This window comes from Manihot esculenta, chromosome 5, assembly GCF_001659605.2.
Source record: "Manihot esculenta cultivar AM560-2 chromosome 5, M.esculenta_v8, whole genome shotgun sequence".
Lineage (NCBI taxonomy): Eukaryota > Viridiplantae > Streptophyta > Magnoliopsida > Malpighiales > Euphorbiaceae > Manihot > Manihot esculenta.
Window position 1 is genome coordinate 11,241,230 of NC_035165.2, and position 25,882 is coordinate 11,267,111.

General features: G+C 39.3%; 1 protein-coding gene across 1 annotated transcript; it reads right to left on the bottom strand.

Annotated features, from left to right (window-relative positions):
• Positions 1 to 18,802: 18,802 nt before the first annotated feature.
• Positions 18,803 to 25,229, bottom strand: LOC110616201 (squamosa promoter-binding-like protein 6). Its single transcript, XM_021758547.2, has 8 exons — positions 24,899 to 25,229; positions 23,726 to 23,956; positions 23,256 to 23,526; positions 22,725 to 22,828; positions 21,148 to 21,884; positions 20,946 to 21,039; positions 19,347 to 20,847; positions 18,803 to 19,234 (listed from the first exon to the last, which is right to left on the bottom strand). Exons 2-6 carry the CDS (start codon positions 23,916 to 23,918, stop codon positions 20,995 to 20,997), a joined length of 1,350 nt encoding a protein of 449 aa, XP_021614239.1. The 5' UTR covers positions 23,919 to 23,956; positions 24,899 to 25,229; the 3' UTR covers positions 18,803 to 19,234; positions 19,347 to 20,847; positions 20,946 to 20,994.
• Positions 25,230 to 25,882: the final 653 nt, after the last annotated feature.

Sequence of the window (25,882 nt, forward strand, 5' to 3'; positions counted from 1 at the left end):
ATGTGTCCCTCTTGCCCACACCTGTAGCAGGCTGTCGTCCCAAACCGGCATACCCCCCTGTGTAGCTTACCACACCTTGCACACACTGCATTATCAGCACCAGAGCTTGAGCCACCTCCTATTCCCAGACCTGATTTGATCTTGCTCCAGAACTTATTCTTCTTTGGTTTCTTAGTGGTACTGCCCCACTTTTTACTAGCTGAACTCAAGGATGAAGGGTCTATCCTTCCCCCACCTGGGGTCTTAGAACCAGAAGGCTGTGCCACTGACTGCTTGACTTTTCCCTCTATTACGGCACTAGCCTCCATTCTCCTGGCCATGTCTATAATGGCATGGAAACTTTCTCTATCAGCTGACTGAATCAAAGAGGAATACCTGGAATTGAGCCTCATGATATACCTCCTCGACTTCTTCGGATCTGTGTCCAGATGTTGCCCAGCAAACGGCAACAACTCTAAGAATCTATCGGTGTACTCATCGACACCCATCTCATCTGTCTGCTTCAGCTGTTCAAACTCAATCACCTTCAGCTCCCTGGAACTGTCAGGGAAAGCCCATCCTGCGAACTCATTCGCAAACTCCTCCCATGACAGACTGTCCACCCTTGGTTTCACATAGTTCTTGAACCACTCTCGTGCCTTCTTGCATTTCAGAGTGAAACCAGCCATCTGAATGGCTCTACTGTCATCAGCCCCTATCTCATCTGTAATTGTTTTGACCTTCTCCAGGTACACAAATGGATCATCACCGGTATCAAACTGGGGAGCACCCAACTTCATATAGTCGGTCATCTTGGCCTTGCTCCCTCCAGATGAGGTAGGTTGAGGTCTTTGGGTTTCTGTAACTGCGGTTTCTGCTGGTGGTGGAGGTGCGGCATCCCCTGGGATAGGGTTTGTTGTGCCTGGATGGAAGGATGGAGGTGGGTACATAGGGTACTGTGGATACTGTGGGTAGAAAGGTGGGTATGGCATGTGAGAAGGGTAAGGATTAAAACTGGGGTAATCCGATGTACCTCCCATCGAATACCCGGGGTATGGTGAAAAAGGTGGGTACTGGGGTGGTGGAACAAACCCCGAGGCCTGAGTGCCTCCCTGAGACTCACCCATGCCCTCTTCTGGCATGCTCACACCAAGACTACCATCCCTTCTCTGGTCCACATCCATCTCTTCTCCCACATCCACTGACCTGCCTCCTTGAACCGTTCCTCTTACTGATCTGTTTCTACCCAGATCCAGAGATCTTCTAGGGTCTCCCACTGCTCTGTCCCTGTTGGACCTACTTGACATTGCCCTTGGCAATGCTGGAGGACGGGCGCTCGTGCCCTCATCCTCCGGTGGTACTCTAGTCAATCTAGCTGATCGACGAGTTCCTCGCATTCTGTTTACTGAAAAACAGCACAGATAACAAAACATTAGCATCCAATGGTTCATGTGGAAACACATGAACCCACATCATATACATAGCATATCTCATGGCATATCATACTTTCATTCTAGACAGGACTCTACATCCTATCTTAGTGGACATGATTCCCTATTGTGCTTGACTTTCTATCACATCTATGAGCCCGACTCTCTAGGTCCGACCATATGAACCTAGGGCTCTGATACCACTCTGTAACGACCCGGAAACCGGACCGCTACCGGCGCTAGGATTCAGGTCGGCTTAAGGCCGCCAGAACCCGTAGCAAGCCAAACATACATCCTGTGAACCTGTTTAATCCCATACATAGTCAACAACATACAAAAAAATTAAAAACTTTTCTTTCATTCAAACATCTCTTTGCCAAGCCTAGCCTGTGCATGCACAAACATAACATAAACCCCTCATTGGAGTCCTCATCAAATACTCCAATGGGGTAACATAACATAACATAGGCTTGGATTACATAGGCATCATAAAAACATTATATCTCATACAAGACCATGTGTACAGGGAATTCAACAGACTCTAGTCAAGCACATTAACAACTTACATTACATTACATCTCATACTTTTACATTACCATCAAACCATGTCCACAGCTAAGCTATTACATAAACTTCTCTTACTCTGCTGACTTCTCTATCTACTCTGCACCTGCAAGACTGGGGTTAGGGGAGAGGGGGTGAGCTATAAAGCCCAATGAGCAGAAACTAAAAACATTTGTTTTAATTCCTCCATTTTTAGGTATATTATTATTCATTTTATTATTATTATTATTATTATTATTATTATTATTTAACTTTTTCTTTCTTTTTCTTATTCATGCTTTCATGAAATGCAACACATCACAGCTAATCACATAAAAGGATGGCATTGTCACCATTAGTCCTCAACATCTCCAAATGCCAGGGGCGTAGAATGGGCCTCACTGGTCTTTCTCTTACATAACATAACATTCTAAAATGCCAGGGGCGTAGAATGGGCCTCGCTGGTCTTTCTCTTACATAGTGCCAGGGGCGTAGAATGGGCCTCGCTGGTCTTCCATAACATATCATCATAACATAACATCAGAGGACTATGGATCACCCAACAACCATCCACATCAACATCAATTTATGCAATGCAGCATATTCGTGAATTCTAATGCAAACATCCTGAAATATTGCATGGCATAATGATGCATGGGCAATGCTTTATGATTCATTCATTTATTCATTTACTTTACTTTAAAACTTAAGGGGTTGTTCCACTCACCTGGTAACTGAAGCTTTAACAACGAACTCTGAACGACTATCTCACAACCGGGGGTCTCGGTTCCTCGGGTCCGAACCTACACAGGTGGACTCAAATGAGGCACCAAACAACAAGAACATAACTCTAAACATACCCCCAAAAACCTCCTAAAAACACCTCAAAACACTCCTAGGAAGCATGCAAGAAAAGGCTGGACAGGGCACTTTCGGCGGCACCTTCGGCGGCCGGAAGTCCCTCCAGAGCCGAGAGTCAGGCAGGTTCGGCGGCACCTTCGGCGGCCGAAACTCCCAGACAGAGGCGAAACTCATGCATGTTCGGCGGCACCTTCGGCGGCCGAAAGTCTCGGACAGAGCCGAAACTCCAACTTTCGGGGGCAAGCTTCGGCAGCCTAAAGCTGCCTCTCAAGCCATGTTCGGCGGCCGAAACTCCCTTCGGCTGCCGAACCTGATTTCTGCCAAAGGGCAGAAACTTGGCTCCCTTAAGCATTTTTGCCTTCAAACTCACCAATCATGCATAACTCGTTCTAAAACATGCATAAACACCATACATCACACCTAGGGGTCTCAAACTATCAAATACCCCAACTACAACACTTCAACACACACAAACAACATACATTGATCATCAACACATCAAGACCATAAACTCATCAACAAGCCTAAACATGCATCTCTACCCATAAAACAACTTAAAACTTACTTAAAACATATAAGGAGCTTAAGATCGGCTCTTACCTCTTGAAGATTGAGAGGGAGACGACCTAAACTTGGAGATCCACGAAAATGAGCTCCCGAGTTCCCAAAGCTCCAAAACTTGGTTTAAATGCTCAAAACTTGCAATGTGAGTTTAAAACTCAAGAAAAATGGAAGAGATTTGGAGGAAGAACACAAGATTTGCAAAAGGGAAGGTCGGAAGCTTGCTGTGGCCGAAAATGGGAGAAAACCTCGCCCATTTCGGCTAAGGGTCCCTTTTATAGTGGCTGGCCAGGCCACGTTCGGGGGCCGAATGTGCCTCCGCATCCATGCAATGTTCGGCGGCCGAACCTGACTTTCGGCGGCCGAACCTGGACTTCCCTAACTCATGCTTTCGGGGGCCTAACGTGCCTCCAAAACGCATGCATGTTCGGCGGCCGAACTTGGCTTTCGGCGGCCGAACCTGGGTTTTCCTCCTATGACTTTTCATGCAAAAACTTATTTAATTCCATACTTAAAATCATTTAAAATGCATGAAAACATTTTTATAAAACATGGTTCTACCCTTCTAGAGGTCTCCGACATCCGAGATTCCACCGGACGGTAGGAATTCCGATACCGGAGTCTAGCCGGGTATTACAAGCCTTATGTTTGATGACATAATGAAAAGTTCCAAAAGAAGCTGTCCATCGAGTATGCATATTATTCACATATTTTTTAGTCTTAAAGTGAATCAAAAATTGATGATCTATATGAATAATGAACGTCCGCCCATCAGACATTGTTCTTAAGTTTTAAAAGGTCTAGAATACTGCATATAATTCATGCTCATAAGTAGACCACTTCTTTTTAACATCATTCAATTTCTCACTAAAGAAGGCAATAGGCCTATTAGACTGTGATAATACATCGCCAATCCCAACTCTACAAGTATCACATTCAACCTCAAACAGTTTATTAAAATCAGGTAGAGAAAGAATAGGGGCAGAAGTAAGTTTATCTTTAATCTCCTAAAAGTTTTTGTTGGCAGAGTCAGTCTAAGTAAATTTTTGCACTCTCTTTCTTCAAACAATACATGATAGAGGCAATGATACTGCTGAAATTTCTGATAAACCGCCGATAGAAAGTAGCAAGTCCATAAAAGCTGCGAACTTTTGAAATATTTCTGGAAATGGGTGTAACGACCCGAAAACCGGACCGCTATCGGCTTGCTACGGGTTCCAGACCGCTACCATGGGTCAGTTCCGTATTATTTTTACCTTCTTCTCATCAACATGTATCCCTTCTACACGAACAACAAATCCAAAAAATAGAATGTGCTTCGTCATATAGATGCATTTTTTAAATTAATAACCAGCTCATTTTCTTGCAAGGTTGTCATAATTTGACAGAGGTTAGGGATGTAAAAGGGTAGGGTACCCGCAAAATTGAGAGTACTCGAATCCGAACCTGATTATATGTAAAATTCTCAAACCCGTCCCAAATCTGTTTAGTATTTTAATTTTACTACCCATACCCATTCCAAATCCGTTTAACAATACTCACATAATGCCCGAACCTGACCGAACCTGATTTTTTTCCTTCAATTCAATGACAAAAAATTTAAAAATTTAGGTATTATAATCCAAATAACAAATTTGAATTAGCATGCATAAAACTATATCAAGAAAATTTAAATATAGTAAAATAAAATAAATATATTACAAATTCATTGTAACACAAACATTAATCAATTCTCTATCCAATACAAAATTTTGAACAAATAAAAAGTTTCAAAAAGTTCATTAAACTACACTGATTGAACATAAAATATATTCAATTGGCCATTTCAATCTCCAAAATCAAATTGTGCATGAAAACTTTCAAATAAACAAATACAAAAAAATTAGAATTGTAATACCCGGCTCGAGTCCGGTCTCGGAATTCCTGTCGTCTGGTGGAATCTCGGGTGTCGGAACCCTCGAGAAGGGTAAGACATATGTTTTCAGGTGTGTTTTACAGAGGTTTTGAATGTTTTTACGTGTGAAAGGAAATGAGTTTTGAAAGAAAAGTAATAAGGGAAAATGCAAAGGTTCGGCCGCCGAATGTCACTTTCGGCCGCCGAACATTGCATGGTTTCGGATTCACGTTCGACTGCCGAAGGTGGTCTGGCCAGCCACCTATTTAAGGGCCAAAGGTCGGTGGAAGGAGGATATTTCTCCTCCACTTGCAGCCAGAGGTGAGTTCCAGCCTCTCCCAAGTTGACTTTCATGTTTTCCATGTTTTTCACCAAATCTTTCAAGGGTTTTAAGAGTTGTGGTGTGTTTTGAAGGTTTTGAGCAAAAATAGCAAGTTTGGAAGTTTGGAGTTTTGGAAGAGGTTTTCTTCATATCTCCACGTTAGGATCACTCATCCTCAAGTTCTTAAGGAGGTAAGGGTGGATCCTGAACTTCTTTGGTGATTTTTCAAGATTTTATGAAAGGGTGAGGGGTAGTATGCATGATTAGGTTTAGGTGAGGTTTTTTGGTGGTCTTTGATGTTCAAGCATGTTTAAGTGTTATGTGCTATGTTTGTTTGGGGTATAGGAAGGTCAGAAGAAGAGAGAGTTGCTGTGGAGGAAGCTCAGAGTAGAGATGTAAGTATGGGTATAGGAAGGTCAGAAGAAGGTATGGGGGAGTCCCAGGGAGGCGCACAGGCCTCGGGGTTTGGCTATCCACCTTTTCCACAGGGCCCAGGGTATCCGATGGGAGGCACGTCGGATTACTCCAGCTTTGCCCCATATCCACCCTACATGCCCTATATACCCTATCCTTCCTTTTATCCACCATATCATATGTATCCACCCCCACCTTTTCATCCAAGTTCAGCATCGCCTGAAGCCAGAGAACCAGTACCTCCACCACCACCACCTGAACCAGTAGCCCCTGTTGTTGAAGCACAACCCAGTTCTTCAGGGGGAAGTAAGGTGAAGATGACTGAGTACTTAAAGTTGGATGCTCCTAAATTCAATACGGGAGATGATCCCTTTGAGTATCTCAGTGCAGTGAGAATGATAACAAGTGAGTTGGGAGCAGATGAGAGCAGGGCCATTGAGATGGCAGGGTTCACTTTAAAATGCAAGAAAGCCAGAGAATGGTTCAAGAACTATGTGGACCCCAGAATAGACAGTATGACATGGGAAGAGTTCGCCAATGAATTTGCTGGGTGGGCTTTCCCTGACAGTTCTAGGGAGCTAAAGGTTGTGGAGTTTGAGCAGTTGAGACAGACGGAGGAGATGAGCGTTGATGAGTATACAGATAAGTTCCTGGAATTGTTACCATACGTGGGTCAGGCGTATGATACGGATCAGAAGAAGGCAAAGAGATATGCCACAAGGCTTCATCCCAGGTATTTCTCTTTGATTCTTCATGCGGAGAAGGAGAGTTTCCACTCCATTGTGGATGCTGCTAGAAAGATGGAGGCCAGTGCCATCAGTCAGGGAGTAGTCAAGCAAGCAAAGGCACAGGCTTCTGGTACGGCAAGTGCGAGCAAAAAGAGATGGGATAAATTCAGAGGAAAGAGAGGCAAGTTCTGGAGCAGGATTAAGACGGGTCTGGGCATGAGTAGCGGCTCCAGCTCTGGCACAGATCTTCCAGTTTGTAATAGGTGTGGGAAACCGCACAGAGGAGCTTGTATGTTGGGATCTACAGCCTGCTATAGATGTGGGCAGGAGGGACATTATGCACGGGAATGTCCTCAGGCGACTTTGGTTGCACCATCCCAGCAGATGACCTCAGGTAGTGTTGTACAGTCAGCAGCTTCAGTCCGTCCACCAAGCAGTGGCAGAGGTAGAGGAAGAGGAGCAGCCTCTTCATCAGGGATAGGTTCCCGAGGTGCAGGACCGTCAGCTCCAGCACGGATTTTCACCATGACGCAACAGGAGGCAGACACTTCGAACACAGTGGTGTCAGGTAATCTCATCATTGGGTGTTCAAAGGTGTATGCTTTGATGGACCCCGGTGCTTCTCACTCTTTCATTTCTTCTAGAGCCGCAGAGAGATTGGGGTTGATTGTATCCGAGTTAGCGTGTCCTCTCTGGGTCAGTGGACCTAGATGTGACCCATCATTGGCAGAGTCAGTCTGTCAGTTCAGTCCAGTGTTTATAGAGGATAGATGCCTTCCAGCTGACCTTGTGGTTCTAGAGTTGACAGATTTTGATGTCATTCTAAGGATGGATTGGTTATCTACCTATAGTGCTACCTTGCACTGCAGGGACAAGGTAGTGAGTCTCAGAGACCAGGATGGGTCAGAGTGTGTCTTCAGAGGAGACAGGAGAGGGACACCTAGGGGTTTGATATCAGCCCTCCAGGCTCATAGGATGTTGAGGAAGGGTTGTCAGGGGTTCCTAGCTTATGTGAGAGAGCTAGACAGTCAGGTTAGGGAACCATCCTCAGTACCAGTTGTTAGAGACTTCCCAGATGTGTTTTCTGAAGAGCTTCCAGGACTACCACCTGATAGGGAAATAGAGTTCGAGATAGAGTTGATGCCCAGTGCCAGACCGATCTCTATTCCTCCCTACAGGATGGCACCAGCAGAGTTGAGAGAGTTGAAAGAGCAGTTACAGGATTTGGTAGCTAAGGGTTTCATCCGTCCGAGTACCTCACCCTGGGGTGCTCCAGTATTATTTGTCAGAAAGAAGGATGGACCTCTTAGACTTTGTGTCGACTACAGACAGTTGAACAAAGTTACTATTAAAAATAAGTATCCTTTACCCAGGATCGATGATCTATTCGACCAACTGTCAGGAGCAGGTTGTTTTTCGAAGATAGATCTGAGATCCGGATACCACCAGTTAAAGATCAGGGAAGGAGATGTTTCCAAGACTGCTTTTCGAACCAGATATGGGCATTATGAGTTCCTAGTGATGCCGTTCGGGTTGACTAATGCCCCTGCAGCATTCATGGATCTCATGAATAGGGTTTTCCGGGAGTACTTGAATCGTTTTGTGATCGTCTTTATAGATGATATCTTGGTGTACTCCAGGAATGCGGAGGAGCATGCCCAACATCTGAGACTAGTTTTGCAAACCTTGCGAGAGCATGGCTTGTATGCCAAGTTCTCCAAGTGTGAGTTCTGGCTAAGTAGCATTGCCTTTTTGGGACATGTCGTATCAGAGGAAGGAATAGCAGTAGATCCCAAGAAGGTAGAGGCAGTAGCCAATTGGCCTATACCCACGACAGTGACAGAGATCAAGAGTTTTCTGGGTTTGGCAGGCTACTATCGGAGGTTCGTTCAGGACTTTTCGAAGATAGATGCTCCTATGACCAGACTGACCAGGAAGAATCAGAAGTTCGTATGGTCAGAGGATTGTGATGAGAGTTTTGAAGAGTTAAAGAGACGGTTAACTTCAGCACCGGTGTTAGCTCTGCCGAACAGTGATGATGAGTTCACAGTGTTCTGTGATGCATCCCGAGTGGGATTAGGTTGTGTGTTAATGCAGAATGACAAAGTGATAGCGTATGCTTCTAGACAGCTTAAGAAGCACGAGCTGAACTATCCGACACACGATCTGGAGATGGCCGCTGTTATCTTTGCACTTAAGATGTGGAGGCATTACCTCTATGGGGTAAAGTGTGAGATCTATACGGATCATAAGAGCCTGCAGCACATCTTGAGTCAGAGAGAGTTAAACTTGAGGCAGAGACGGTGGGTAGAATTGCTCAGTGATTACGATTGTAAGATCCAATATCATCCGGGTAAGGCTAATGTTATAGCTGATGCCTTAAGCCGGAAGTCACTTGGCAGTTTATCCCACATTGCAATAGAGAGAAGACCAGTGGTGAAGGACTTTTACAGACTCATGGATGAAGGGCTTCAGTTGCAGTTATCTGGTACAGGTGCTTTGATTGCACAGATGAGAGTTACACCAGTGTTTCTAGAGCAAGTGGCTCTGAAACAGCACGAAGATCCTGAGTTAGTGAAAATTGCCAGGACTGTCCAGTCTGGCAACAGTGCAGCGTTCAGATTTGACAGTGAGGGGATTCTTCGTCATGGTAAGAGATTATGTGTACCAGATGATAGCAGTTTAAAGGAAGACATTATGAGGGAAGCTCATAATGCAAGGTATAGCGTTCACCCTGGAGCCACCAAGATGTATCAAGATCTGAGAAGGGTGTATTGGTGGCCAGCAATGAAGAGGGAAGTGGCACAGTTTGTGTCAGCCTGCGAGACATGTCAAAGGGTGAAGCTAGAACACCAGAAGCCGGCTGGAATGCTTAACCCACTGCCGATTCCAGAGTGGAAATGGGAGAACATAGCTATGGATTTTGTAGTGGGGTTACCGGCGACGTCCAACAGGCTAGACTCCATATAGGTGATTGTGGATAGACTCACTAAATCTGCCCACTTCATTCCAGTCAGGAGTAACTATTCTGTGGACAAGCTAGCGCAGGTGTATGTGAATGAGATAGTCAAGCTACATGGAGTTCCAGTGTCGATTGTATCAGATAGAGGACCTCAGTTCACCTCCAGATTTTGGCGGAGTCTGCAAGCTGCTATGGGTACAAGATTGGATTTCAGCACTGCTTTCCATCCACAAACAGACGGTCAGTCAGAGAGGACCATCCAAACCATAGAAGATATGCTGAGAATGTGTGTGTTAGACTTTGGCGGTTCTTGGAGGTAGCATCTACCTCTGGTGGAGTTTGCCTACAACAACAGCCATCATGCTAGCATAGGGATGGCCCCTTATGAAGCTTTGTATGGGAGAAAGTGCAGAACACCTGTTTGCTGGGAAGAAGTAGGAGAGAAGGCTCTTGCAGGGCCAGAGTTAGTTGAGATTACCAGCAAGTTAGTGCCTATCATCAGAGAGAGGATCAGAACAGCTGTAAGCAGACAGAAAAGCTATGCAGACATCCGTAGGAAGCAGATAGAATTCCAGGAGGGGGATATGGTGTTGCTAAAGGTGTCTCCGATGAAAGGAGTGGTTCGCTTTGGAAAGAAGGGTAAATTGGCTCCACGGTACATAGGTCCCTTTGAGATCTTACAGAAGATCGGGCCTGTGTCGTATAAGCTGGATTTACCTGCATCGATGGAAAGGATTCACCCGGTATTCCATGTTTCGATGTTAAGAAAGTTTGTGTCAGATCCAGAGAAGGTTCTTAGTGAGCCTGAGGTGGAAGTCTTAAGCGATCTCACCTATGTCGAGCAGCCAGTGCGGATCCTTGACACCCAGATTTGAAAGCTGAGAAATAAGGAGATACCAATGGTGAACGTCTTGTGGAACCACCATAACCTCGAAGAGTGCACCTGGGAGACACGAGAATCCATACGCCAACAATATCCATATCTGTTCTAAGGTTAGGTTTGCCCCTTATCTATGTGTTTATGTGTTTCGTTGTTTGAGGAACATTCGGGGACGAATGTTCTTAAGGGGAGAGAATGTAATACCCGGCTCGAGTCCGGCCTCAGAATTCCTGTCGTCTGGTGGAATCTCGGGTGTCGGAACCCTCGAGAAGGGTAAGACATATGTTTTCAGGTGTGTTTTACAGAGGTTTTGAATGTTTTTACGTGTGAAAGGAAATGAGTTTTGAAAGAAAAGCAATAAGGGAAAATGCAAAGGTTCGGCCACCGAAGGTCACTTTCGGCCGCCGAACATTGCATGGTTTCAGATTCACGTTCGGCTGCCGAAGGTGGTCTGGCCAACCACCTATTTAAGGGCCAAAGGTCGGTGGAAGGAGGATATTTCTCCTCCACTTGCAGCCAGAGGTGAGTTCCAGCCTCTCCCAAGTTGACTTTCATGTTTTCCATGTTTTTCACCAAATCTTTCAAGGGTTTTAAGAGTTGTGGTGTGTTTTGAAGGTTTTGAGCAAAAATAGCAAGTTTGGAAGTTTGGAGTTTTGGAAGAGGTTTTCTTCATATCTCCACGTTAGGATCACTCATCCTCAAGTTCTTAAGGAGGTAAGGGTGGATCCTGAACTTCTTTGGTGATTTTTCAAGGTTTTATGAAAGGGTGAGGGGTAGTATGCATGATTAGGTTTAGGTGAGGTTTTTTGGTGGTCTTTGATGTTCAAGCATGTTTAAGTGTTATGTGCTATGTTTGTTTGGGGTTTTAGGATAGTTTGAGACCCCTTTGTGCATATATATGTGTATGTGCTAGTTGGGAGTAGTTGATATTCATGTTGTAGGTTTTTGGGCAAAGTTTGCATGAAACAGAGCAGAGTTCTGCCCATCGGGCAAAACCAGGTTCGGCCGCCGAACCCCTTGTGGAGGCAGTTTCGGCTGCCAAAGCTTGCCCCCGAAGCTTGGGACTTTCGTCTCTGGAGGCAAGGTTCGGCCGCCAAAAGTGCCTCCGAAGGTTGAGTTTCGTCTCTGGACGAGACTTTCGGCTGCCGAAGGTGCCACCGAACATGCATGAGTTTCGTCTCTGGAGAGGGGTTTCGGCCGCCGAACCTGCCGCCGAAAGTGCCCTGTCCAGCTTTCTTTTGCATGTTTTATGTGATTGTTTGGGGATCGTTTAGAGGGTTTTTGGGGAGTTTCTTAGAGAGGGTCTTGAGTTAGTTTGGTCCCTCATTTGTGTAGGAACGGACCAGAGGAATCAGGGAAGTCAGCAGTGAGCACGGTTTCAGAACCTGCAGAGTTAGTACAGAGTCAGCCAGAGGTGAGTGGAACTTCTCTTTTCAGACTTAAACTGCTTTGAGCATATATCATGCATCATAATGAGTCTAGTAGGATGATTGCATTAGTTTCACGAATATGATGCATTGCATAATACGATGCGTATGAGGCTGTGGATAGACCAAGGCGACTCCAATAGCCCAAACTCTGTTATAAGACCTGGCCGGGCCAGGCAGCCATCTGTAGGTAAGACCTGATTAGATCAGGCAGCAGAGATAGTAAGACCTGGCTGGGCCAGGCAGGCAGAGTATAAGACCTGGCCGGGCCAGGCAGATGGAGGTTGTAAGACCTGGCTAGGTCAGGCATCCTTGAGTGGGATTGTTGGTGGTCATGTCTGATCCCTGAGATGATGTGATGTAGTGCATTCCATGAGATGATGTGATGTAGTGCATTCCATGAGATCATGTTTTCAACTCATGTTTTATAGTTCTGCTCATTGGGCTTGTATAGCTCATTCCTCTCCCCTATCCCCCAGATTTGCAGGTTCAGAGTCCAGAGGGAGTCCAGCAGGGTTTGGAAGAAGAAAAGTGATGTAATAGCTAGTATGGACATGAAATTGTATAAAGAGATAGTGTACAGTGTATAGACTTGTGCTTGACTTAGAGAGTTGTAATCCCTTGTTGTATATACATAGTCAGTTTCTGTATGTATGTTTCCTTTATTGATGATGTCTATGAGAAAACCAGGCTTAACACTATGAGTTGATAGACTAGATATAGTGCATGCACAGGTTAAGCCTTGGAGGAAAGACAAGTTTTACTGGTTTAACAGAAAATGCATGCTCATGTATGGGATTTCACAGGTACACAGACAGTATAGCAGGCTTACTACGGGTCCCGGCGACCTTAAGTCGATCTGGATCCTAGTGCCGGTAGCAGTTCGGTTTTCGGGCTGTTACAAGAATATCACAATTGCAAAATTACACATTATCATAAAAAATAATGGAATAAAAAAAAGAATAAAAATCAAACTTACATATTAAAATTGTGAAATGCATGATTTAATTCACATCATCCTCAGCATCACATAAATAAGATATACTCTCATTTGTACAACCTGCTATATAGTAATATAGAAAAAAACTATTAACATTTATTAGTTTTACATTAAAATAAAATAAAATAAAATAAAACTAAGAGTTTATTATTGTAATTACCTTCAATTTCTGACTATAACCAATTTTGTGAGCACATCAATGCTTCCAAAGTATCTTCACTAAGTCTATTTCGATGAATACTAACAACTCTACCTCCAGCATTAAAAAAAGAGTCAGATGCAACTGAAAATACAGCTACAACAAAAAAATATCTAGCAATCATTTGTAATGTAGGATATTTTATCCCATTTGTCTTCCACCAATTAAGAATATCAAATTCTTGTATCCATGGCAAAAAAGGCTCGTCAAGATAATGATCTAATTCAGATTTCACATGAACACTAGTGGAAGAAGAGTTAAGAAATGCAACTAGATTACTAAGGTCTTTTTCCAAAGAACCTTGATTTTCTGAAATTGAAATAAGTGGAACTAAAGATGAACTTTGAGATTTTGGCTTAGAAGCTCGAGATTGGTAATCATTAAGTAAGTTATAACAAGTAACCTTAATTTGCTCAATCTCATTCTATGCATTATCACCGTAAATCATTGGAAAATAGTATTCCACCACTTTTATCTTATACCATGGATCCAATATGACAACAACAACCAAAACAATTTGAATCACACTTCAATATTTTTCAAAATTTTCAAACATTCTAGCAGATAATGACTTTATAACATCATCATCAAAACTCATCTATTCCACTATTGAATTTTACAATTGACAAATTGAAATGAAAAAACAATTAGAAGTTGGATATTTCCTCCCAGAAAATATTTCAGTGATACTATAAAAAGTTTTTAATTTTTCTGCAACTCTCTTTGCCATTTCCCAATCATCATCAGTAGGCACATCCTTGTAACTTTTTTCCCTAATTTTTAATTTAGGAAAAACATCTTTGTACTCAATCTAGGAAAAACAACTTTGTACTTAATTGTAGTTTGAAGCATAAGATATGTTGAGTTCGATCTTGTTTAACAATCTAAACTCAACTTTTTTGTACAAGTAATCTTCAATTATCTAGCCATTTCTTCAAATTTTTCTACTCGTTGAGGAGAAACTACCCAAAATACTACACTATCCCCAATCCTTGAAAGTGAACTCTCAATAGTGGTTAACTCATCCTTAACAACAAGATTTAAAATATGTGCATAACACCTCATATGCAATATAGCCCCATCACATAAAAGATCACCAAACAATTTATCAATAACAATAGAAGCCATGCCATCATTAGTAGAACAATTATCTACAATGATTGTAGAAATTTTGGTCTCTATATTTCACTTGCTAAAAGCCTCCATTAAATATTTGGCAAGCTCCTTCTTAGTATGAGATGTTGGGACATACACAAATCTACATAATAAAAATGAGAAAAAATTAATAAAATATCAAATCAAATCTTATTGAAAATAAATCTTCATAACAACAAAGATAAAGAGATAAGAAATTTACTGCAAAATCCAATTTTGTAACACTCAGGAGTCATCAATATAATGTGTTGTGAAAGACATGCAGCTTTTTTTTATTTGATGTCCACATATCAGTAGTAATTGCTATTCCGCTCTTGAGTTTCTCCAAAGATTTGTATAATTTATTAAACTTAAGATCGTAGATATCCAAAAATATCTTTCTTAATGGTATTCCGAGAAACCATTTTGAAGAGTGGTTGAAAGCTGACAACAAATTTTCTAAATCTCATATGTTCAATAATGGAAAGTGGATACTCATGTAATATAATGGCACATGCTAACTCCCTTCTTGATTTTTCTTGATCAAATATAAATTTCTCGAAATGCACTTTTCCATCAATTCTTATATCCATAGAAATCTGCTTTTGCTTCTCTAGACATTTGACTATGTCTTGATTGCCTTTCTTTGCACATTTCTCTATATGATTGTGCAAAGACTTAGTCTCACTTTTGCTATTAGCTTTGAGACTTGTCTTACAATGATTACAAATTGCCCAATCATCCCCACTACAATGGAGTTTTTCAAAATGATCCCAAACAGTTGATGTCAACTTCCTTTTCTTTACCAAATTGCTAATTGGAGGAAGACTACCAGTTGAATTTGTATTGGCTGGCAATGAATGAGAGGGATTGATTGTTGTCGATGGCTCCAATTGAGAATGGGTGAAACTACTAGCGGGCTGAGTGGTTGAAAAAAGTTGAGAAACAGTAATAGCTTTAAAACTAGCTACAACTTTGGAACTATTAAATGTTGACATTTTAAATATCTTAAATATGAAAAACAATAACATGTATTAGCAAACAATACATAACCATAAGAACAAATAAAATATAGGCACTTAATCAACAAATAAATTTATTTAAGTCAATACATAACCGCAAACTAAAATAACACATGGAAGGGATGCCTCTATCTATGAATAAGGCATTTTTAAACCATGCTAAAATTAATTCTAAACTACAAACTAAAACAACAACGCCAATTTGCTCTCTTATATCATGAATAAGAGCCAGAAGCTAGGGGGGAGACACTAAACCAAAATCAATTACTCAATTTCTGTGATAATCTATGTAAAACAACATCCGAATCTTATTGACCTTGTGATCAAATTCAAATGAAGAATTGTAGTGTCCAACATTATACACGAAAGTAGCTCATGGCTTTTCTCGATTGCACTGGCACCAAACAGTGCCTGCAAGGCGGCAGCTTCCTCTACAACATTTGAATTTGTTATAAATCTACTGAACTACGTTATTGCTGCATATGCTTGTTTCTATCTTTCAACATGGAAGCCCTCTAAAGAAGGTGGATTGCTAGGTTCTTTTTGGAATGTAGAAACTAACAGTGCATAAGGATTTACAGAAAGGTCCATCATCTAACTAGTCTTATCATCTCTATTGTTTTTCCTCCATAACTATTCTTCCTTCCAATAGTCCATAAATTCTAAGGATATTTAATAGCAACTAAAAATTCTTTAACAACATGCATTTAAAAGATCTTAATTATCAAATTTTGATTACAAACTTGAAGAGAGATATCGCTGACTAGGGAGAGAGAAGATTTGTCGTCGACTAGGGAGAGAAAGGAGATGTCATCAATGCCGACTGGGGAGAGAGAAGGGTTGTCTCCAATTGGGCTGTTGGCAGTCTCGGCACTCGTCAGTAAAGTGGGGGAGAGAGGCGTCGATTGGGAAATGGGAAGAGAAGCAGAAGGTAGTCTTGTATCTGAGTATCTCGACTCTGTCGAAGTGAAATTAAAAAAGAATTAGGGTTAGTTTTGTTAGTATAGCTAATCGGGTTCAGGTAATGGGTATCCGATCAATTAAACCCGAACTCTATCCGAACCCGAGACGGGTAAAATTTTCAAATCCGAATCCGTCCTAATAGGGTTTGGGCAGATTGAGTACCCGCAAAAATCAGCCCGCCTGACATCCCTAATAGAGGTACTGTAAATGTTCTTCTTCGCTGCGACTAAAAATCAAGATGTCATCAAAATAAAAAACCATGAATTTGCGTAAAAAAGGACGCAGAATCTAGTTCATAAGTCGCATAAACATGCTAAGCGCATTCGTCAAATCAAACGGCATAACCAGCTACTCCTACAAGCCTTCCTTAGTTTTAAAGGCTGTCTTACATTCATCTCCCTCCTTAAATTCAAATTTGGTGATAGCAACTTTTAAGGTTGATCTTAAAAAGAAGAAAAAAAACCAGAGTATCTCTCTAAAAAAAACCCTAGAGAGAGAGATTCTTTTGGCTAGAAAGAAGTTTATATAGCTAAGTACACTTTGTTTTTTTTTTTTTTTTTTTTGCTAAAAGATAAAGCTTGCACTGATAAAAGGCCTCAAACACATATACAAAGATAAAAGATTTTAAATATTATGGCTTAAAAGACTGAACTAACTTAGAAAGGCTAAAGTAAACCAACCTTAAATTCAAATTTGGTGATAGCAACTTTTAAGGTCGATCTTAAAAAGAAGAAAAAAAAACCAGAGTATCTCTCTAAAAAAACCTTAGAGAGAGAGGTTCTTTTGGCTAGAAAGAAGTTTATATAGCTAAGTACGCTTTGTTTTTTTTTTTTTTACTAAAAGATAAAGCTTGCACTGATAAAAGGCCTCAAACACATATACAAAGATAAAAGATTTTAAATATTATGGCTTAAAAGACTAAACTAACTTAGAAAGGCTAAAGTAAACCAAAACCCAAACAAAGTAAACCCAACCTAAGGACCAAGCACAAAGGCAACCCTAATTTGAGTTGCTTCTGCAAGATAGAGGATATATGTCATATTCACTTCCTTACCGATCTCCATCATCTCCAAATTTTTCTTAACCATAAGGTGTACAAGTGAGAACCAAGGACGAAAAAGTTCTATAGATCAACAATCAACAAACGCACAAAGCTAAAGAGAAGCAGAGGAGGGACACTTGACCATGAGAAGGCAACTCAGATCTCAAAAACCAGCGAAAGAGGAAACAAAAGTTGTTCTTCAACTTCCCAATCATGTCTTTTGGACTCTTTGAGTTCCATAATCTAAACTTCAATCAACCTTTATTGGAGCTAAGCGATGGAAAACGAAGATCTAATCGCTCTAACAACCTACAAGCACCAGAAGTACCAAGATGCAAACCCAGTATGTAAGATCTACATTTGGAAGACGAAAGAAAAACAAGCACCAGAAGTACCAAGGTGCAAACCCAGTATGTAAGATCTACGTTTGGAAGACGAAAGAAAAACAAAATGAAGGGGATTCGTCTCTCTGTGATGGATTGAAGAAAAGCACTCCCAGGCAGGCCTCAAATCCACATGCAAGCCCCTCGAAGAACACATCTCTAGCCCGCGATTATAGAGATGGAATCCACAAATCACCTAAAGGACCTCTCACCAAATAGTCGATCATCCAATAACAGTAAGAAGGATTTCAATTTTTTCAAATGAACGATTTGAAAACCTATTAGTTCTACCAGGTGATTGGTCGAATCTGTAAAACAAAACTCAAAAACTATTTATAACCCTCACCGAAGGGGAGGGAAAGAAGAAATCCACAACAGGAGGGAGATAGAGGCTCTCCTTTGCTCGGAAGGGTAGAGAAAAGTCGCTTATTGGCTAGAAAAAAAATAGTTATACCTTAGGAGAAAAAAGATGAGAGAAAAGTAGGAGCGCGTATGCCTTACTTTAACCATTATCAATATGGCGCATACTCATCATTCCCATTGTTATTAATGCCATTATCAATATGGCACATACTCATCATTTCCGTTGTTATTAATGCCGGAATTTATTTAGACTCAATTAAGTAGAAATAAAATGCAATTATATAGTAAATCTAGTAGCCACATATTTATGTTTTAAATTTATAATAAAATAAATTTACATCTATTCAAAATATCAATTTTGTAAATGAAAAATGGTTGAATTGATTGATTAAGTCGTACAATTAAAAAAAAAAATTATTCCCCTTCGATCAACTTTTTATAATACCATGACACACTCATTGCCTTCCTGCGTCACCACCATTGCATAACACTAATTTTTTCTTTTTTTTAAGTGCAATACTAAAAATTGCCACCTATAACCTAAGAAATACGAGTATGTTTTTCTGGATATTCAAAATAGCAGGATTGGGAATATGCACTATATATATATACACTTTTAAAAACATCACAATATTTTATAATTAGCTTTTAAAAAATAAATTAAGTAAACTCTATTATATGAAAAATTAGATCAATTAATACAAAAGTACGCAATCAATTTTTTTAAAATTTATCGAGTTAGAAAAATTTACAAGTGACATAAGTTTTCTTTTTACAGAAAAACATAAAATGCCAAATAAAAGAAAGTTTAACTGTATAAATTTCTTGTCGAACTTTACACAGACTTTTTTTTTTTATCCATTCCTTCTTTCTGTTGAGGTCTTAGCATCATTTCTCTGCCGAAACTGTGATGTTCCCAGCCCCTTTCAACCAAAGGGATACCTTCATTCCTAACTCGAAGTGCGGGTTCTTCCCCATGAAGGGCTTCTTAGCTTCTTTTTCAGCTACGCCCATTGTACTCTTAAGATTGATTTCCAATCATCTTACACTTTATTTCGTTCAAACTCCCGATTTTCTGAAAAGTCTAGCCCTCAGAAAGTAACTTCCATAGAAGGAAGCTAATTTTCCTGAAATAAAAGAAGTAGCTTATTTGAATTCCTGAAATTGAATCAAAATGCTAACTAAACAAGCTGAATGTATTAAATTCCTGGGAAGTTAAAAGTTTCTACTTAAATTTACCCCTAATTAAACCAGGCCTTAATTTAGATTTGACCTTCGTAGAGCATGGGTCATTTGATTGTCGACCTTGCATGGCCTTGTTTCTTGATGGGGTTGTCTCCTTCCTTCTAATGAACAAGAACACACTTTGAAGCTTTTTCTGAGTTCCCTCTTTTTGGGTTGGCCCATACTAGTATTGGGGTTTCAGATGTGAATTTCAGCTTTGAAAGATTGGTCCATTTCTCAGTTTTTTTGAGGCTGAGCCTTGGGTTCTATTTCTACTATCTCTAATAAACTATATTTCTCTTCTAACAATATAAAACAGTAGCCATTTTCCAAATACATGTACAATTTTTTATTCTGGTATGGAATCAGAGGATCAAAGTTGAGACAAAGTAGCTAAAACGTATGGTATCACAACTAATGAAGAGTTGCCAAGTTCCAATAACATATGCGTCATGAGTGACATCATATGATCATAACCTGCGTCATCAGTGACTTCACAACATTATATTAGAACCAACGATCACAAAGACAAAGTGGGCATACAAGTGGCCATGCACATGCACACACACAAATATTATAAACCCTTGAGCATATAATTAATTACACTAAACATAATTTATTAGCAGGCGTAATCTTAGTTTATGCCAAATTGCAACTCTGCAATATAATAAACAGAATTCCTATGTGGGGATTGATGGCTCAATTTTTCCCACCTTTTTGAATTTGTGTCGTCTTTTACAACTCACTATCCACAGAACACTCAAGAAAAGTAAAGAAAGAATGCAAAAAGAGAGACTTTTTTATCAGTGGCTGAAGTGGCCAATCCCCATTTGCCTCATTTGGAAAAAGAATATGGGCTAGAATGATGCCAAAGATGGAAAAACAATCTTCTGCAAATATTCATAAGTTCCAATGGGGTCAAAGTTCCAAGGGTTGTGGGATAATTTAATAACAACATGGCTGTAAAGAACTGCAGAAGAGTCATTATGTGCCAATACTAATATTCCATTCACCAGCACTAAGAAAGCAGTAGAATATTTAATCAATAAAGTTTAAAACATATGAAAGCTCATCTAGTTGATCAAGCATCTTCTAAATAAAAGTATTAACACCCTTATAGAGATATCTATATTAAAAGAAATAATGCTCTTCTACCAAATTTTATGTTGGTCTTGTCATTTTGTCCCTTTGAAATTCCCGCTTCACAAAGTGATATGAAGGATCTGCTTTAGATAAACAAAAACTAAGGTTGTCAGAGGATTTGCCGAGTTGTACAAGTCAGTAATCCTTGAATCAGACCAGCAATTACATGTATGGGCAAAATAGAGAGAACCAGAGAAAGAAACATTACAGCAATTAATCTAATATTAATTCCAGTTTATATACCTGAGAGTAATGTACTAGAGATTGCATCTAAGTTTCCACCATCTGAAGTCTACAAGTCTTTTTGTCTATTGCATCAATGAAGTTAGTTTGCACATTTAACTTAGCTTAGCTTCAACTAGCGCCTTTGATCCTGCAACAACATTGAATTTATTGTTACTCCTCAAGAAAGATTTGCACTTATTAGCAAATAAAAATTGACAAAGATACAGGCCAGTCATTGTTATTTACCAGATTGTATGAGATTTGTCTTGTGTATATTACCAGCCAGTTGCATCATTCAGAGATTTTTAGCACCAGCCATGAATAAGTATCCTTTTTTATCCTATATTTTTCTCAAGAAAAGGACTTTGTATTTGGTCATTTTAAGAAAAATATCCAATTTCCAGCATAAAATAATTAAGCAAGAGATTTTAGGAGATTATTTACACACCTTGTTCCTTTCATGCCCCGTATGTGGTAAGGAAACTGGAAAATCCTCAATTTCATTCTTCACTTGCACAGAATTCCTTTGTTGCTCCACTCTATGAAGATGCGAAGACAACTGAAGCAAATCCACAGTAGATCCATCTTCAGCAGAAACACAATATTTGGCATTCAAAATATCTGAATCTGGAAGAAAACCATCTGGTTCAACTTGAAGGCCAGCAGCATAACTAGCACAAGGAACCGTGAAGGATCCCATATGGTTAGCTTTAATGGTATTCATTCCAGATGAATGAAATCCATTTGGCACATACCCGTCCGAAGATTCTACCCCAAAAGTTTTGTCAGAAATACCCCTAGCTTGACTGATGAAGGGCATAGCCATTATAATTCCAGCAGAATGGCCCAGGTTCTGTGATTCGGCTGACAGAAGAGAGAGAGCACAACTGGAATTAGACACCCTAGATAACTCGTGAATATCTGATACAGTATTATAAACAGTTAACTCTTCAATTGCAGACAGCGAAATTCCAGTAGTGTTTTGGATCCCATTGGTATGTAGATGGAGAAAAGAATTTGGAACTAACTGCCCATTTGTACTGTTAATTGATATATCTTCCAATTTAACAGGCCTGCAGCAGTTGGTCTCTTCATATCTCTCGGGATAAAGAATACCACCAGGAAGGATGTTTGGGAAAAGAAAAGATGCTCTCTTTGGCATGGAAGTACCCAAATATTTGGTTCCTGTTGAATTCATGTGTTAAGTAATATGGTACAAGTATGTTCAACAATGCAAGTTGAGAGTCCAAAATATAATAATCCATTCCAACTCCATAATCACATACAAGAGCCATAGATGCATAAGCAGAATTGTAGCAGGGTGCATTTCAATACCCAGCAAAGAAACTCTATCAGCCTACAAAAGCACCAGAAGAAGGGGACTTAAGCTTCATCCTATATTTCTCTTTGATATTTCAATTTTAACTTGTTGGAAATATTTGTTAAATTGTTAAGTATTGAAGTTGGATACTTAGATAGAAACACCAACAGGAGTTTAAAAAAGATTAAAACCTAACAACAGTTCGTCTCAGATTCCAGGTTCACATAATAGCACTTGAAACATAAATATAACCGATAAAAGGAAGACAATCTTTTGATAATAATGTTCATCCAGGTCTATTATTGTTGAAATTAGACTGTACAATCGTGATTTCATGTAAGAAAATCCTACATGGATTGACAAACCAATAATAGTTAGACAAATAGATAAAACATACCTTGTAGATAAGCGAACCAAAAAAAGGGTAACTAACTAGCAATTTTCTTTTACAAAAAAAGTAACTCCTCTTACACAAATATATTCATCCTATTGGTTTGTTAAACCATGTCAATATAATTTCTCCTATTACTGTCACTTATTGCAAGTGTTTAAGAGCAATGTATAATTGAGGGAAAAAGCATGCAGCTCCAAAAATATAGAGTAAAAGATATACAGTACAAAGAGGAAGAAATAATTTCAAGATCTCTAGGCATTGGATTATATTAAATAACGGCCATGTAAGGGAAAAGGGTTATGGGGTCTACCAGAGAGAGCACCAAACTGAGGTTTCCTTCTGCGTTCATTGTGGCCCGCTAGGCGTTTACGACAGCTACGTTTACCATCATCAAATTCAACCAGCAAATGAAACCTGATTAATTGAATCAAAAGAACAAACTTAGTAAAAAGCACTGGAAGACAAGCTAGGAGAAGAGTAATAAGATACATGATTCATTAAGCAAAAGTATAGGCAAAACAACTAGACAAACACTTTCCTGGCAAATAAACCAGAATATATGGACTGAAAAATCTAAAGATCTTTTGTTCTATTCGTCTAAATATAAATTCTTATTCAACATTAAGTTTTATTCCATTTTGATTCAACATATCCACCAAATCACCCAAAAAACCAACAGTTATGTATTCATACAAAATTTTTAAAGTAGCTTTACCATCACCATTATAAGCCATTAGCATTGCTAAGTAAGCATAAACATAGTTTTCAATACCTAAGCATTGAGGTAGGAATCAATATAGGGATTGGAAGACAAAAAAGGGAGGAAGAAGAAGAAGCCAACCTGCTACATTGCTGACAAAACCTCTGCTCAACACCATTAACTATAACTTTAGGAGTCTTTGAGTGAACCTCACAAACTTTATGCCTCTTGTTGTAATCCTTTAAGGAGCTGAGATCCTTGTGACAACCATATACCTGGCAAATGGGCGTCTGAGAGCGTGAACTCATTGTTCGAGTTTTCTTTGCTTGAAAATTTGGGCTTGTTGAAGATACCACCGATCTCTCTTTTAAAAACTTGCTATTTGGTGCTTCTTTGCCATCAGCCAATCTCCCTAGTTTTAAATAAATTAGTGATGAATTCTGACTATAAGACTCCAAGAAAGCATTTGAATGATTCGACCCAGATTCCAACAATGAGTTTGAAGCAATCATATAACTCCATTGTTGGAAGCAATCATATATAACTGGGACAAGAAAATTCTACTTTACTAGAATCGATGCCAACTTCACTACTACCTAGCACCTCCATACCTGTGTTATTGCCATTGAATGGTTTTATGGGCATTTCAGAGAAACCCAAATCTATAAACTCCATGTTCTCAACAGAATCCCCATCCCATCTTGTAAATGATTTTCTACTTCTCCCAAATGAATCAATAGATAAATCTATTTCATCAGAGAACACAAGGCCTTTCCCTTCAGCAGAGTAGCGCAAAGACTCCATCAGGAAAGAACAAGAATTGGTTCAGAAAGTGATAATGCCTAGCAAAAATTCACAAATAGAAAGCTTATTAGCACTTAGGCCAAAAGCCAAATTCACTTCTAATTTTGTGCAAGTCAAAGAATAGCAAATGATGCGTGTAAAAAGCAATAACACAAACAACATGTAGGCAGTAAAAATCAAGAACTATAAAATGATAATAAGGGTTCAAACAGTTGAAAATAATCAAACTCCATTCAGATGAAACAATCCACTGTTCTGCTGATGGATAGACAAAAACTGAAGAGACCTCTTTAGAGTCAACAATCCTTACAAATACATTACAGTAATTATGAGACTGATAACAAACAAAACCACAAAAGATAATGATGAAGAAGAAAACACCGCTCTGCTTGTCGGCCAAGAAATTTGAAGGAAAAATACACAATAATTAAATGCGAATTTTCTTGTATTTTTCTGCAAAAAACTATCATCTCAATCAACCTTGATTATAGAGTTCGTTTTCTTTCTTTCTTTTCTTTTTTTTTCCCTTTTCTTTTTCTGCTACGGAATTTCCAATTTTTATCCATTTCACTTTCCTCTACTTTTCTCGGCAAGCAAACCGAGGATACAATATGAAGCAGAATCAAAATCCACAAGACGATGAATACATCTTTTCCGCAGTGTAAAACAAACCCAGATGACAAAAGCACAAAATATCAAATCTCAACACTTAGACTAGAAAAGGCCCAGAAAAGCTCCCCTTATGCTTGCATAAAAAATGTAAAAACGAAGAACCAGACAAAAAAAAAGAAGCCCATTTCAAGGGCTTGGATGCTAACAAATTGAACGACAAGAAACGGGCTCAAAAGAGTTTCCTTTCTCCGAAAAAAAAAAAAAAAAGAACAAAACCGCACATAACAACAACAACAACGACGAGAAAAGAAGAAGAAGAAGAAGAAGCCATAAAACTGAACTACACAGTAATATCTGATGTTGCTTACCAGAGAAGAAACAACAGAACAGAGAGAAAAAGAGAGATGTGTAAAAGTGCTTGAGGGAAGAGGAGAAAGAGAGGTGGAAGAAGCAAAAACAGAGAGTGGGCGAGTCAATACGATTTCCACTAGAGAATCCACAAGGGTGGTAATCTCAAAAGCATGTCCATGTCCAGGTCTTTTGTAGATTTTGAGAGGGACTGTGCTTCCCATTTTGTCCATCTCCTTTTAAATTTATTCCCAATTCCCTGACAAGAACAAAGAAAAGCAAGCATCCCATTGTTCTGCTAGTCTCTGCTGATGCTTCCCATGTTTTTTTTATTTCTATTTCTTGAGCCTTATGTCTGATATGATCACATCTGATATGCCTCATTTTTTTTCTGATACGCCTCATGTGCTGCTGCTTCTGCTGGCTTTTGTTTTTTCCTTATTCCCTTTTTTCATGGGATATAATCTCCTAATATTTTCTTTAGTTAAAATTTTATTACAATAAAAAATAATACACATTTCAAATATTACATTTTTTTTCCATGCCTTTTAAAAATTATTTTTCCTATGAAGGCTCTTTTGTTTGAAAAAAAATTCATATTTAAAAAAATAGTTTTAATAGAAAATGTTTGTTTAAAAATGTTTTCATAACAAATATTTTAAAAAAATAACTTAGTTTGGTTATTTATTTAAATATTAAAAATAAATAATAATAAATTTATATATAATAGCTTGAGCAGTATTTAGTTCAAACTAAAAAAATAAATCGAACAGAATTAATTTAAAAATTTAGTTCGATTTTTTATTTATTTTTATTCGGTTTGATTTTTAATTTTAAAAATTTCAGTTATTTCGATTCAGTTTGATTTTGATGAAAAAAAATTAAAAAAAATTGAACCGAACCGATTAGTGATAATAATATATTATTTTTAATAATGTAGAGAGTTTATATCGTATTAAAGTTAAAATATTCCAATTAAATTTTAAAATATTAAAAATAAAACG

Bases quoted from the DNA above. Each gene is read 5' to 3' on its own strand.
- LOC110616201 (XM_021758547.2), bottom strand. From the start codon at position 23,918: ATGGAGTCTTTGCGCTACTCTGCTGAAGGGAAAGGCCTTGTGTTCTCT. The intron at 23,527-23,725 runs GTATGGAGGTGC...ATTTAAAACTAG, and splicing joins ATTCAATGGCAATAACACAG to GGAGATTGGCTGATGGCAAA. The intron at 21,885-22,724 runs GTAGACCCCATA...TGAATTCAACAG, and splicing joins TCAGTTTGGTGCTCTCTCTG to GAACCAAATATTTGGGTACT.